The 14,226-nt window shown below is 32.5% G+C and overlaps 1 protein-coding gene across 1 annotated transcript; it reads right to left on the minus strand.

Moving 5' to 3' along the window:
- Window positions 1-3,125: 3,125 nt before the first annotated feature.
- Window positions 3,126-7,845, minus strand: LOC144545263 (protein DETOXIFICATION 40-like). Its single transcript, XM_078293851.1, has 7 exons — window positions 7,390-7,845; window positions 5,172-5,803; window positions 4,765-4,821; window positions 4,164-4,402; window positions 3,767-3,885; window positions 3,465-3,551; window positions 3,126-3,357 (listed from the first exon to the last, which is right to left on the minus strand). The coding sequence occupies exons 1-7, from the start codon at window positions 7,651-7,653 to the stop codon at window positions 3,271-3,273; spliced, it is 1,485 nt and encodes a 494-aa protein (XP_078149977.1). The 5' UTR covers window positions 7,654-7,845; the 3' UTR covers window positions 3,126-3,270.
- Between the last annotated feature and the right edge of the window lie 6,381 nt (window positions 7,846-14,226).

Genomic DNA, 14,226 nt, shown 5'->3' on the forward strand with positions numbered 1-14,226 from the left:
GATTCTCTTATTTTATTATTAGATACCAATACACTGAAGGTTTGTTGCCGAAGGTTTGGAGCCCAAATTTAATATTTATAATGTTGCGCTCAAGTCTGGAGCCGTTTTTGAAACTTTTTATGAAATGGTGTTTAATCAATTATATTTCATTAATACGGGAGACCTCGCATTGTTAATGAAATTTAATTAAATGCTCAAATATATTTGATATAGATGATTTTATTCGAATATTTGATCAGATTAAAGCATATTAAAATATTAAATATTTAATTAAGGGTGTTATATTTAATTAATATTAAATTTAAAAAATCCGCATATATAAATCCGCATAAAAATCCGCATATGCGGCCATATACTGTATATGCGGTATGCGGTGGCCTTCCGCATACCGCATAGAAACCGCATTTTATAACATTGGTATAGATTGTCCCACAGACTACCCTGCATACGATACTATCACTACCTGCAGGAAATTATGGGTGCTTGCTTATGTGTTTTGAAAGGTTTTTTGACCTTTCGATTGGCTTTTGGGCAATCAATACTAAGTATTCTAGCTACACAATTATCCCTCTCACAGAAAGATAAATGATCTTTCCCTATTCTATGCTACAATTGGAATATCCCAAAGACCCTACTTAAACTAAGTAACTCCTAATATAATCTAAGATACAACTTATGCTATAATGTTAAGGGAGCTCACTGGGTTCTACCACTAGTCTTTGAACCGCTGCCAAGCATCATTATCAATAGTGTTAGTACTTACATGCATTATCCTTCTCATACAAGGATGCCTGACTAAAACCTATTGGTATATAGAGAACATTGATATATAGGTGACAAAACTATATATGCAAAGACTTAATAAAAAGCAATTCAAAGTATACAAAAGAAACTCAAACGTAACATAAATAAATCATAAATATATATTAAACATAATCAAGAATTCAAGTTCAATTCTTACTCTAGAGATGAGAAGTTTAACCACTCAAAGTCATAAAAAAATAAAGATAACATATAATACAACCTTCTTAAAAATGGAAGAACCCTTGCCCCCTTAGATGATGCCTTCTCGCCTTGATATAGTGGCCAAGACAACACTCTATGTATATAAAGTAAAGTACGTGTTTTACTTCATGTCATTTACATAATTAAATCAACCACTAACAAACAATTATCCAAATTTTTTCATTAAATATAAATTCATAAGTAATCAAGTTTTCTAAGAAGTAGATTATAACAAAAAAATTTATAAAACATTAACATTAAGTATCAATTTAAATTTAACAAATGCAACGTCCGAATTTGTGTCTAATGCAAAACATTAATTCATTAATTAATTGCTTCTTGCTTGGGCGAAATGGATGAAAATTTTGACACCTTGCACAGGAACAAAGTCATCAGAAGACAATGAGTACAAAATTGTTTCTTATAATGATGATATATACTTTAAGGTGAATTATTAAATTAGTAATGGAATTAAGAACTGATCAGATGAAGTGAAATTGCAAAGAAATAAACAATTTAAATGTCTTTTTTAATTGTTTGTTGGTGAAGATATATAATTTTTTATTGCATTAAGACGCACAAAAAATATTGCAAAATATACAAAAGATAATTAGTAGTTTTAGTTGTAACTTGCTATGGGATTGAAAATAACAATTATAATCCAGAATAAAATGATATTTTATAGTCCATAATTTTCTAAATATATTATTTTAAAAAATTCTAGAAAATAGTAAATAATTTTAGATAATTGTAAAAGCTGATCAGCAAGCTCATTTTAATGTAGAGATAATGTTGAATAGTTCAAATCAACTTTTTGAACTTCAAAATTGAAGATATAGACATTAAGTAAAACACGTACTTTACTTCATAACATCATAACGCACAATATCCCACTCTTATTATGATTTTTATAATTATTATTATTAGTAGTAGTAGTACTATAAATTATTATTATTTTTACTATAATTATCATTATTATTATTATTATTTGATCTTTTGTTTGAACTTAAAAATAAAAAATAATAATGTTAGAATACGATTGGGATGTGAAACAATGGGCCATTTGAGATCTCCTCATATTCTAGTAGAGACTGATAAATGTACTATTGCATATGACACTTTGAGCATGTACCAATTTTTTGTTTATATTTTCTGTGTACGTATGCTGCGTTATACCGGTTCAAGAGCTCTTTTGTAATCTAATCTTTAAATTGATGAACAAATTTTAATAAAATCAAAATTGAACTGTGTGTAGGCAACGGTTTAGTGTGTATTGCACTGCATTGACTGATGTTGCACCCATCAAAATTTAGGTGTATTGCATGCAACGATGTGCCACCGTTAGTATTAAAATAAAAGAATTGAACAGGCCGATTTATTGATTTGGGCCGGGCTGGAAAGGTACTATCCAGCCCAAATATTTTTTAACGGTTCATAGAATCAACATCTTATAGTCACAGAAATAATCCCCAATATCACGAGCATGATGTTTCCAATTTTCTTTTGAAATTATTGGATATATAATTGGACTATTTGGCAAAAAAGTTACCATTTTAAATACATTGTTGGGTACTGGCAATATATAGGTAGTATGCATATATCCTTTGTTGAAGAAAATAAAGGAACAATCAAATATAATAATACATTTGACAATTGTTTTTGCCAAATAGTCCACTTATATCCAATAATTACCATTTGACGGGTGTTCTTAAGTTCACCAAGCCCCTTGTTGAACTCAAGTCTAAAACCCGTCAAATCAGATTCAAATAACGAATCCGAACCGTTGAAACCAGACTACCTTACGAGTGATGTGTCTACATGTGAAAATTTTAAACATTCGAATTAATCAACTATAAAATCAAGCAGTCTAAATTAGAAAGTCAATAAATTAATTGTAATGCATTCATTTTTTGAATGTTTTTTTACCACCTAAATTCATACAAAATTAATTTCAAAATTAATATTTTTTACATGTAGACGCATCACTCGTAAGGTAGGCGGGTTTCAACGTTCGGATTTGTTATTGGAATCCGATTTGATGGATTTTAGACTTGAGTTTACCATGGAGCTTGGTGAACTTGAGAACACCCCAGTTCTACTCTTAAATTTCAAACAAAAGGTTGATCCTTAAATTTTTTCCATAATTTTGTTGCCAAAAAAAATAAAACATAGTGGTTGCAATAATAACCTATAGTACGAATAATTATATAACTCCCTGTATCTGTTATTTAATTTATTTAGTTGAATGGTGGCGTTGGATGGATATCAATTGTTTGTCTCTGCATCACTATTTGAGAGAAGGGGTTGCTTTTTATCCTCCCATTTGTTTAGTCTATTTCTTGCTTCTTCCACCTACATATATATATGTAAGAGTTACATATAAACTTGATAAATTATGGTAATTCGTAATTTCATAACCTCATAGTGAGGAACAAAATAAAATAACAGGGAAAAAGTACCTCTTTACTCCAATCTGTTCTGAAAGTGACCCAAATTAATATTATAGTTTGCATTGAGGTTCCACCAAGCATACCAGCCCATATACCCTGTAATTATTAATTAAAAGCAAGAATTGTAATTAATGTAATCGTTATATATGTTGTTATCTAAATTGGACTACTTTTATTTTACATATATATGTGGTGTGTAATATGAAAAACCAAATTGAGAATAATACAATTAAGCTTCGTATCGATTCCATGTCAGTCATTGATATGCAGTCATTGATATTCAGTCATTGTTTTTGTTGTTTGATGTTTACCTTTGCACCAAGGTTGAACTTGAAGCCCAAGAGAATACCAAGAGGAACACCAACAATATAATAACATCCGACATTGACATATGCTACAAATGTTTGCCACCCACAACCAACAGCCACACCTACAATTATAGAATTCAGGAATTTAAGGTCGGATACTGGTACACTATGTATATGTTCAGCACTGATTACAGGATAACATTTTTAGCAATCTTGCCTAGTTTCACTGGCTTGTAGTGATACTCTGTTCTCCTCATTACAGAAACAATCAAACAAATTAGATACCGTTAATGGTACTCCTGATTTCCTTTACAATCCGATAACCAATGTTCAATGGTGTGTTGAAATAATAAAATTTGATCATCTAAATATAATTTTCAAAAAACAGAATGCTTTATACCTGACAAAACAGGTTGGATACCGTTAAGGATCAGAGTGGTGGCAAGCAAGGGGCTCATATCCGCAACTGCTTGTGCAACCGTCTCACCTTCCGTGAAAATGTAGCTTATATAGTTGCGACATGCTAAGAGAACCAATGCCAGTGTAACTGAAATTACAAATGAGACCAATGTCACTACTATCACTGAGAATTCAGCAGCCTTCGCGTGTCCAGCCCCAAGCTCGTTGCCAACTCTCACGCTGTAAAGAAATATGAAAATAAATGCTTAGTAAAATTATTTGATATTATATTGAAATTGTTGATAAATGTTTTTGGTGAGAAAGGTATCATTATTGAAGGAATCTGGGTACAACCCTTCATAAATAATTCAATTTAGTACACTGGCACTAACTACTGAGTCCACACAGTTCAAGCTTAGTGGTTATACCATGTTCTTTTCACCTAATATTGACAGGAGCCACATGTAGTTAGAAATGAACAGGACATGTATCGATATGTTTTTGCTTATCATATAGTTTTCTTATTAGTGGTACTAAATCTACCTTTTTTTGCTGACATGTATAAAATATACTTGTCTTTTTGGTTTAATAAAAAGAGAGACCTGGCAGCAGCATTGAATCCAACAGAAATCATGAAGACCCACCCAGCAAGTGTCAGGCTGCACCAACAAAAGACAAGTTCCATGTGTGAGGCAAATGAAGCATATTAATATAGGACTAAAATAAAAACTCATACAGTTTTGGGACATATGATATCTTTCCAGGGGTGGAAGTGGAACTACAAAATTGACATTGAGAGGTTGAACAAGTCAGTGTAATATAATTTTTAATTTAAACAACAAATTTTCAACTTTTGATTTATAATTGTGACTTATTAGCCACCCCTAATTAAAATTTAGGTCCTTCATGATTTAGAAAATATATTGGAAGACAATTATAACAAAAAAACTGAACCAGATTGTCAAATTAACTCTAAATTTTTTACAGTAAAAATAGGTTTAACTCTTACCATACTGTAAGAGAATCCAATGCTAATTGCGCATCTTCGAGGAGACCCGTTATAAGAATCAAGATCTGAAAGTACCATGCTTCCAAACAAAGCATAATCGCAGAAGCAGTCGATAGCTTCAAAAACTCTGGCAAACCCGAGAAAGCCTGCCAGCTGAACCCAGTCCATGTGAGCCGGCACCTCGAACTCATGACAATGTACAAAAACTGGGCCCCTACAATGACCCACCAGCTAAAGCTGAGTACTAGTGAGGCCCCAAATAAGCCGACACCAAGCTTATACACCACAACCCAACTGCACACTAAATGCACCACCACCATGATCGCAGCGATGTATGCGCTTGGTGCAACGATGCTTTGTGCTTGCAAGAACTTTTGTATTGGAAAATTGGCAGCATATGCAAAGATTTGGGGAATCAGACCGTAGACAAAAACTGCAGCTGCACTTGCGATTTCGGGAGATTCACCGAGGAGGAGAAGGATTGGTTTTGAAAAGGCATAGAGTACTGTGAGAGGGATGCCAGTCGCCATGAGGAGTACGGTCGAGCGTTGGAGGTAAATGCCAAGCATGTTGTACTTGTTTGCACCATACGCTTGGCCACATAGGGTTTCGACAGCACTTCCCATTCCCAACTGCATTTACAAGTTTTGCCCAGAGTGACAATTATATCAATATTTTTTAAACCAAAAGGTGGAAGTCTAGGCTATCAGATTTCTTTATAAAAAACCTTCCATCCGGGTTTCGAACTCACGACCTCCCACACTGAGGATGTTGTCTTTTGCCACTAGAGCAAAGGCTGGTTCTCAATTGTATCACTGTTGAACCTCAAAAAGACAAATTATATGAAAAGTAGTAGTTTTTTTGTCTAGTGGCAAAATGCTCTATTTTTGTAAGGGTACGTGAAGGTTCAAAATCCTGAATGGAGTATTTCTGATGGATAATAAATAGTTGGATTGTTTGAACTTCAACCTTAAAAAAAAAATTATATCAATTTGGTTGAATAGTTCAATAATTTTTTATCTACTTAATTCAGAATTACATCAATTTGCTTCATATTTGATTGGTATTGATATATTACTAAATTGGAGTGACCATATTTGATTGGTATTGCTTCAATTTGCTTCATATTCACATATGTTTCTTCTATAACTGTAGCTTCTAAAGTTTAATCATTGAATTAATCTAAATTATATATACTGCTTCAGTCAAAGTCTACACTCCAAAACAAAATGTTATTGATTGTTATCCAAACATATTTAATTGTTAGCTAAGTGTATTATAATGCCATGACATCTAGGTGGTAGTTTCGATACCTTGAGATCTTAGTAACAAATATAATAATACTAACCGACATGTTCCTATGATTACCTACTCTGTACTTTTTTTTCTTGAGATCTTTGTCAGAACAATGGTGTGAACCTGCTCTCTATTTTTCCTTGATTTTTTATTTTGGATCTTTTCATAGATACCTAGCCTTCAACTATTTTGCAATTTTTTACACAGAAACAATTAATATATAATACGCCACCAATCTTAATTCCAAATCAACAACAATAATTGCAGCATATTTTGAGAATTGTAACTTTTTTTTAATCTCGTATTAAAAAAAAACGACTATTCTTTTTGAATTTTTTTTACTATAGATAGATTGAAAGCAAACAATTTTTACAATTGTTTAACGGAATTCATTTGTTCAGAGAACTAAATATAGTTTTTTTACAGTACAAAACAGCAGAATAATGATCGATCGTTTTTATTTCAGTCAAAAAAAATTCGAGAGATGTTATGAAACCTCTAAAAATTAAAATTAAATTATTCTTTTTAAAGTCTGTGACAGACAAAAAAATATTCTAAACTTATCCGTCCTTCCAGATGTCAGTTCATGATAATTCAGGTTTTTGAGGGGTAATGCAAAAAAAATAATAATAACAATTGATAACGTACAGGAAAATATTAGCAATTTTGGGAAGCAAGTTGGGACACCAAGGTGAAGACATAATTAATGTTTTTTTCCTAAATTATTTTTACATTAATTTTTCTTGATAGTTGAACATTCAATTAAACATACATGAGAGATGCTATATTTTCAGCATGTCACATAAAAATTCATTTCATTAATCTTTTTATTTGAAAAGTGAATTTAACATATACAAGGCAAAAACAAAACAAAAAAAAAATTTCAAATCAAGTTCATATTTAGACAGAGAAAGAGACTCACCATGAGACCATAGGCAAATACTTGGATGCCATTGTTACCGAGAGAAGAAGCCGCCAACTCGAGGTTGCCAAGATGTCCCGAGAAAATCTGAGTGGAGATTGACAGCGCGTTGTTTAGAGCATACACCACCACTGCCGGTCCAGCGATTGGCATTAGTAGCTGCATCTCTATTAGCATTGCTAGGCAGACACGGCGTGTCCTTGTTGTTTCGTGGTCTGTTAGTACAGCCTCAAGCTGTTGGCTTAAATCGGTGCCGCCCGTCATTCAACCGGAGGTGGTGGTGGTGTGTGTTATTGTGTCAGAGAGAAATGGCTTGGAGTAGGTATATTTAGCTGTAGGAATAGGAAGGAGAGAGAGATCAGCTATAGGTAATAATTTATTACTTGCACCTTTTTTAATTGAGGATGATGTAACAATATAAAGACAAGAAAACAAAATTTGAAAACTAATTTTGTTCGATTGGATTTTTTAATAACCTCTTTTTCTATTGTGTGGTTCAATCCATTGATAATTGACTTGAATCAATTCAGTTTGAATTATTTTTTGTCAACTAAAGTTTCCTTCTTCCCTCATGCTAATCATATACAAATTTAGTGGGAGCTTCCATTAATTATTGCCCTTTTGTTACTTCATAATTCATATATTGCACACTAAAATAAAGTTTTAATAAGAAAAATCAACCAAAATGTACCTTTCCATTTTGATGCAAGTGTGTGTGTGTGTGTTTTTTTTTTTTTTCCTAAATAATTAATGACTTGACCAGGAATAGATAGAAAATTAATTGGGTGGTTGTTTTTAATAAATAAGATGTACTAATGTTGATAGACGACATTAATATGTACTAATGTGGATTAATCTTTATTGGGTGGCAAATCAGATGTAACGTTGACAGGCTATATTAAGGTACTGGCACCACAGAAATGCTTTTTGAATTTTTGCGTTTGGCATCTTCATATTTAGCGGTGCCACAGCAAATACCTTTCTCCATCCTGCATTGCAATTTGTTGCCAATAATTTGAGCATAATTCTTTCCCTGTATGAGAATCCTGCATTCAGAACTTTCAAGGTGAAACCAATTTTCTACAATAAGTAACCATTATTGATTTATTTTCTATTGACAAAAAAATTAATATATAAATAAGGGAATATATTTTATGGCTCATTCCCACATAATATGGCTCCAAATGATGGAATTTCAGTAATATGCAGGTTGCTTTAATTGTATTTTCAGTAATATGCAGAATTTCTTAATTTTTCTTTTGGTAATGAAGATTGGATTAATTTTATTATTTGCTAATAATGAAGGTTTGCTTAATTTTATTTATGGTAATAATGTTGGCTTAATTTTTAAAAATATTAAGATTTGTTTAATTTTTCTTGCTAATTAATATCGGAAGATGGATTCATTATATTTTTGGTAATGAAGTTTGGGTTATTTTTTTAAAATATGAAGATTGGTTTAATTTTTATTTGGTAATATGGATTAATTTTTTTATAGTTAATGCAGAATCAATTAATTTTCTTGTTTGTAATTCAAGTTCGATTAATCAAAACGGTATTATAAAAAAAAAAAGTTATTGTGAAAGAAAGAAGGCCTTCGAAATGAACAGCACGGCTTGTATATTTTTTCTGTTAAAAATTGTTTTGTATATTAATTGATGATTAACAAACGGACAAGGTGTGATTATCTGAAATGGAGGGGTCCAGTTCTCACTGGGAACAGATGGACCTACTGCTTTAAAATAATTATGTGGAAATGGGCTGTCTTGTGGTCTTTCGTTGCAAAGCGGGGAAATTAATGATGAAGCCCAAATCTGGAACTTGGGCTTTTTTATTGGGCTGAGCCATAGGACTAGAGAAAGGAGTTAGGCTGTGATCGAACAAATAATTTTTGGAGTTGAATTGATTTAAATTCAATAGAATTCGATGATTTTTAATTGAACTTTATTGATGGGAATCAAAATGCAAAAGAATTGAATTCTTTTATAATTATTGATTATAAAGCATATATAATAGAAATAAATAATTTCATTAGAGTAGAAATGACACTTGTGTCCTTATATATACTTGCAATCACTGAATATGTAATATAAAGATGTTTATGGAACAGCTAGTTCAGCTATTTTTGGGACATAACAGATTTATTCGAGATATGTGGTACCGGTACTAGACAGTATGGTACCGGTACTAAACAGTACCGATCATTACCTGAGCTATTTTGAGGGGTCAACTACATTAATCGAAACCCCAAGTCCCAACATAACTAATACCTCAGCATGCTTAGGACCCAAAATGCTCCACTTAAAGCCAGAACATTAACCAATTTATCAGTATACTATATTGATACCATTTTGACATTTTTCTTTAAAAAGGTTATTAAGTTTGTAAAAGAATAATACATAATGAAAGGATAAAATATGTACATCATCCAAAACAATGCTAGTTGCTACTTGTGCGCTTTTTTTATGGCTTGGTAGCTCCTTCCATTATTCAATTAAACCCACTATACTTGTGCGCTTCTGATAACCGTTCTAACATTAAGTCATACCTACAAAACTTCTTTTCAAAGGAAAAAGATGTTACATTTGCAATTAGATATATATTAACTGGTATCCTTTCGCTGCAATTAGATATTTATAACTGGTACCCTTTCGCTGCAATTAGATATGCATTAAGATCATAACCGGTCCTTTTTAATAAATTCCCTGCCATAACCCCTTTGTTTTATCCCAAACCAAATATCTACTTAAATCATTTCACTTCTCTGCCACGCCTCTCTCTTTCTCTCACCCTAAAAGAAAAACAAAAAGAAAAAAGAAAACCGAAAATGAAAGAAAAGAAGAAAGCAAGTGCACGTGACAAATATATTGATATTCGATTTCAATTAATGCCCGATTTGGATTCTACTGCGTTACAGTGATTCTGAGTGTTATTTATACAATCCGATTTGAAGTTTTAAACATCTCGCTATCAGGTAACCGGACTTCTCTATAACTGTGTTTTCATTTTGTATGGTTGATTTGAATATTGGTATTGCATATTGGATTATGATGGCATATTTAACGGGATAGCGGGTCTGAGGTTGGAATTTGATATGTGATTGTAGCCTCTCACTGTTGGATAGATTTCCCAATGGGTTGGCGGCCTTCCAATGTTGGATGGATTTCCCATTGGATTGGCAGATTAAAGGAATTATGTTATGGGAATGTGGGAATCACCTGTGACAGAGCTTACACGTGTGAATATGATGTGACTGGTTTTATGGATAACCTAGACCGACATGCTATTGCTAGTTAAATATGTGTGCATAATTTGATGTGAATTTGTGTGGATTAATCGGGTCTATTTGAATGGTTGTTAAATTAAGCCAATTATAGAGAAGCGCGTCGTTAAATAACCGGTTACTGAGCTTTGTAGCTGACTCTGTTTTGTTATTTTGTTTTCATTTCTATTGGCGACGTAGGTTGACGGGCCAAAGAAAGGTGTGAAGATGCTTATATAATCACGCTTCGGATGGTAAAAATCTGGGGTGTGACAAGTCATCCTTGCTTGATAAACATTTTCCTTTGTGTTTGTAGTTGTCCTGATGGCAAACTTAATCATATTAGGCGCTGAATCAAACTAGACTGGGAACTGAATCAACCGGACTAGGACAGTCACTACTTGGAGGTACTGAATCAAACTGGATCAGGAACTAAATCAACCCGACCGGAACAGTCACTACTTAGAGGTCCCAATAAAGAGCTACCAGTGCAAAAAACAGAAAAGGGAGGGAGAAGGAGTAGAAGAAAGAAGAGCACATAAACAAACACCAGCACAAGCATCATATAAAGTAACTATATGTACAACTTGTTCCACCCACTCTTCCATTACAAAAGATGAGAAACAAAGCTCAAGAAAAGATAAGAAAAATGAAACCGCTTGTTTTGTAGAAGAACCCCTAGAAGGACTATGTGAAGCGCGATGACAAAATTCACAAAGCGGAAACACCAAAAAACAGTGCCCAAATCCAGTAGATAGCAAAAATTAATAAAAAATGGTGTATATGAGGGTGGAGGGCAGAAGGGAGGCTTGAATCGCCATGGTGATGTTAGAATCGCCCACCGCTTAAATGGGACCAACTTCAGTTATATTATTTGAAAACAATTACGACATTGCTTTCAATTTTACTATATTAATTAAATTATTGCAATTACTTCCTTTTATCTTTAATGTCATTTTAAGTACTTAAATTACGAGTAGTATGATGATTCTAAATAAGTACTACTATTTTTAAAATAAATTAATATATCTTTTAACTCTAATTTCAACTTGAAATTGGATTACAAGCGCATAATTTTACCGCGTACTATAGATTGAGGTGTCGATCCATAGACATATTGTATAAATAGAGAGTCTAGTTTAGGTTATTGGTTTTTATAGTTTTGATGCGGTGACACTAATTGCAGATAAGGGTTAAGCTAAATAATAAATAGAGATTCTCTAGAGTTCAGGTTTACTATCCTTCTAATAATGAAAATATAAATTCAGACGTCTCTCAACACAGCATACGACATTGTCGTTGCTGTGTATGGTATAGATTGTCCCACAGACTAGCCTGCATACGATACTGTCACTACCTGCAGGAAATTATGGGTGCTTGCTTATGTGTTTCGAAAGGTTTTATGACCTTCCGATTGGCTTTTGGGCAATCAATACTAAGTATTCTAGCTACACAATTATCCCTCTCACACAAAGATAAATGATCTTTCCCTATTCTATGCTACAATTGGAATATCTCAAAGACCCTACTTAAACTAAGTAACTCCTAATATAATCTAAGATACAACTTATGCTATCATGTTAAGGGAGCCCACTGGGTTCTACCCCTAGTCTTTGAACCGCTGCCAAGCATCATTATCAGTAGTGTTAGTACTTACATGCATTATCCTTCTCACACAAGGATGCCTGACTAAACACCTATTGGGATTTAGAGGACATTGATATATAAGTGACAAAACTATATATGCAAGGACTTAATAAAAAGCAATTCAAAGTATACAAAAGAAACTCAAACGTAACATAAACAAATCATAAATATATATTAAACATAATCAAGAATTCAAGTTCAATTCTTACCCTAGAGATGAGAAGTTTAACCACTCAAGTGTAAAATTCATCAAATCTGTTTCAAATGATGAATCCGAACTGTTAAAATCTACATACCTTACGAGTGATGCATCTACATGTAAAAAAAAATTGGTTTTGAATTTAATTTTGCATAGGGTCAAAAGGTCAAGAAAACGTTCAAAAAATGAATACATTAAAATTACTTTATTAACCTTCTAATTTTGACAGCTTGACTTTATACTAAATTAATTTGAATTTTAAAAATTTTCACATGTAGACAGATCACTCGTAAGGTAGGTGGATTTCAATGGTTCAGATTCGTCATTTGAAACCGATTTGATAGATTTTAGGCTTGCGCTCACCAAGGGGCTTGATGAACTTAAGAACACCCTAGTTCTATTTTCGATTTCAAAGTCAAACAAAATATCTAAACCGCTGAACATGATATCAACATTAAAATATGTTTTTAAATGGTCAACAATTTTTTGAAAAAGAATAATTTTGTACTAATCTTAAAAATAATAAGATAAGTTTCAAAAAAATATAAAATTTCATCTCTAAGCATATTTTAACGTGGATATCATATTCAGCAGTTGAGATCGTTTGTTTGAACTTTAAAATCGAAAATAATAATGTTAGAATACTATTGGGATGTGAAATAATGGGGCATTTGAGATCTCCTCATATTCTAGTAGACACTGATAAATGTACTATTGCATATGACACTTTGAGCATGTACCAATTTTTTGTTTATATTTTCTGTGTATGTATGCTGCTTTATACCGGTTCAAGAGCTCTTTTGTAATCTAAGCTTTAAATTGATGAACAAATTTTAATAAAATCAAAATTGGACTGTGTAGGCAACGGTTTAGTGTGTATTGCACTGCATTGAGTGATGTTGCACCCATCAAAATTTAGGTGTATTGCATGCAACGATGTGCCACCGTTAGTATTAAAATAAAAGAATTGAACAGGCCGGTTTATTGATTTGGGCCGGGCTGGAAAGGTACTATCCAGCCCAAATATTTTTTAACGGTTCATAGAATCAACATCTTATAGTCACAGAAATAATCCCCAATATCACGAGCATGATGTTTCCAATTTTCTTTTGAAATTATTAGATATATAACTGGACTATTTGGCAAAAAATTTACCATTTTAAATACACTGTTGGGTACTGGCAATAGGTAGTATGCATATATCCTTTGTTGAAGAAAATAAAGGAACAATCAAATATAATAATCCATTTGATAATTGTTTTTGCCAAATAGTCCACTTATATCCAATAATTACGATTTGACGGGTGTTCTTAAGTTCACCAAGCCTCTTGTTAAATTCAAGTCTAAAACCCGTCAAATCAGATTCAAATAACGAATCCGAACCGTTGAAACCAGACTACCTTACGAGTGATGTCTCTACATGTGAAAATTTTAAACATTCGAATTAATTTAGTATAAAGTCAAGCAGTCTAAATTAGAAAGTCAATAAATTAATTGTAATGCATTCATTTTTTGAATGTTTTTTTACCACTTAAATTCATGCAAAATTAATTTCAAAATTAAATATTTTTACATGTAGACGCATCACTCGTAAGGTAGGCGGGTTTCAACGGTTCAGATTTGTTATTGGAATCCAATTTGATGGATTTTAGATTTTAGTTTACCAAGGACCTTGGTGAACTTAAGAACACCCCAGTTCTACTCTTAAATTTCAAACAAAAGGTTGATC

The sequence above is a fragment of the Carex rostrata genome, chromosome 27 (assembly GCF_964058835.1).
Source record: "Carex rostrata chromosome 27, lpCarRost1.2, whole genome shotgun sequence".
Lineage (NCBI taxonomy): Eukaryota > Viridiplantae > Streptophyta > Magnoliopsida > Poales > Cyperaceae > Carex > Carex rostrata.

Coding starts and splice junctions, on each gene's coding strand:
- LOC144545263 (XM_078293851.1), bottom strand. CDS start 7,653: ATGACGGGCGGCACCGATTTAAGCCAACAGCTTGAGGCTGTACTAACA. Junction 4,822..5,171: donor TTGGATTCTCTTACAGTATG/GTAAGAGTTAAA, acceptor TTGTTGGTGCAG/CCTGACACTTGCTGGGTGGG. Junction 3,886..4,163: donor TATCCAACCTGTTTTGTCAG/GTATAAAGCATT, acceptor CTATAATTGTAG/GTGTGGCTGTTGGTTGTGGG.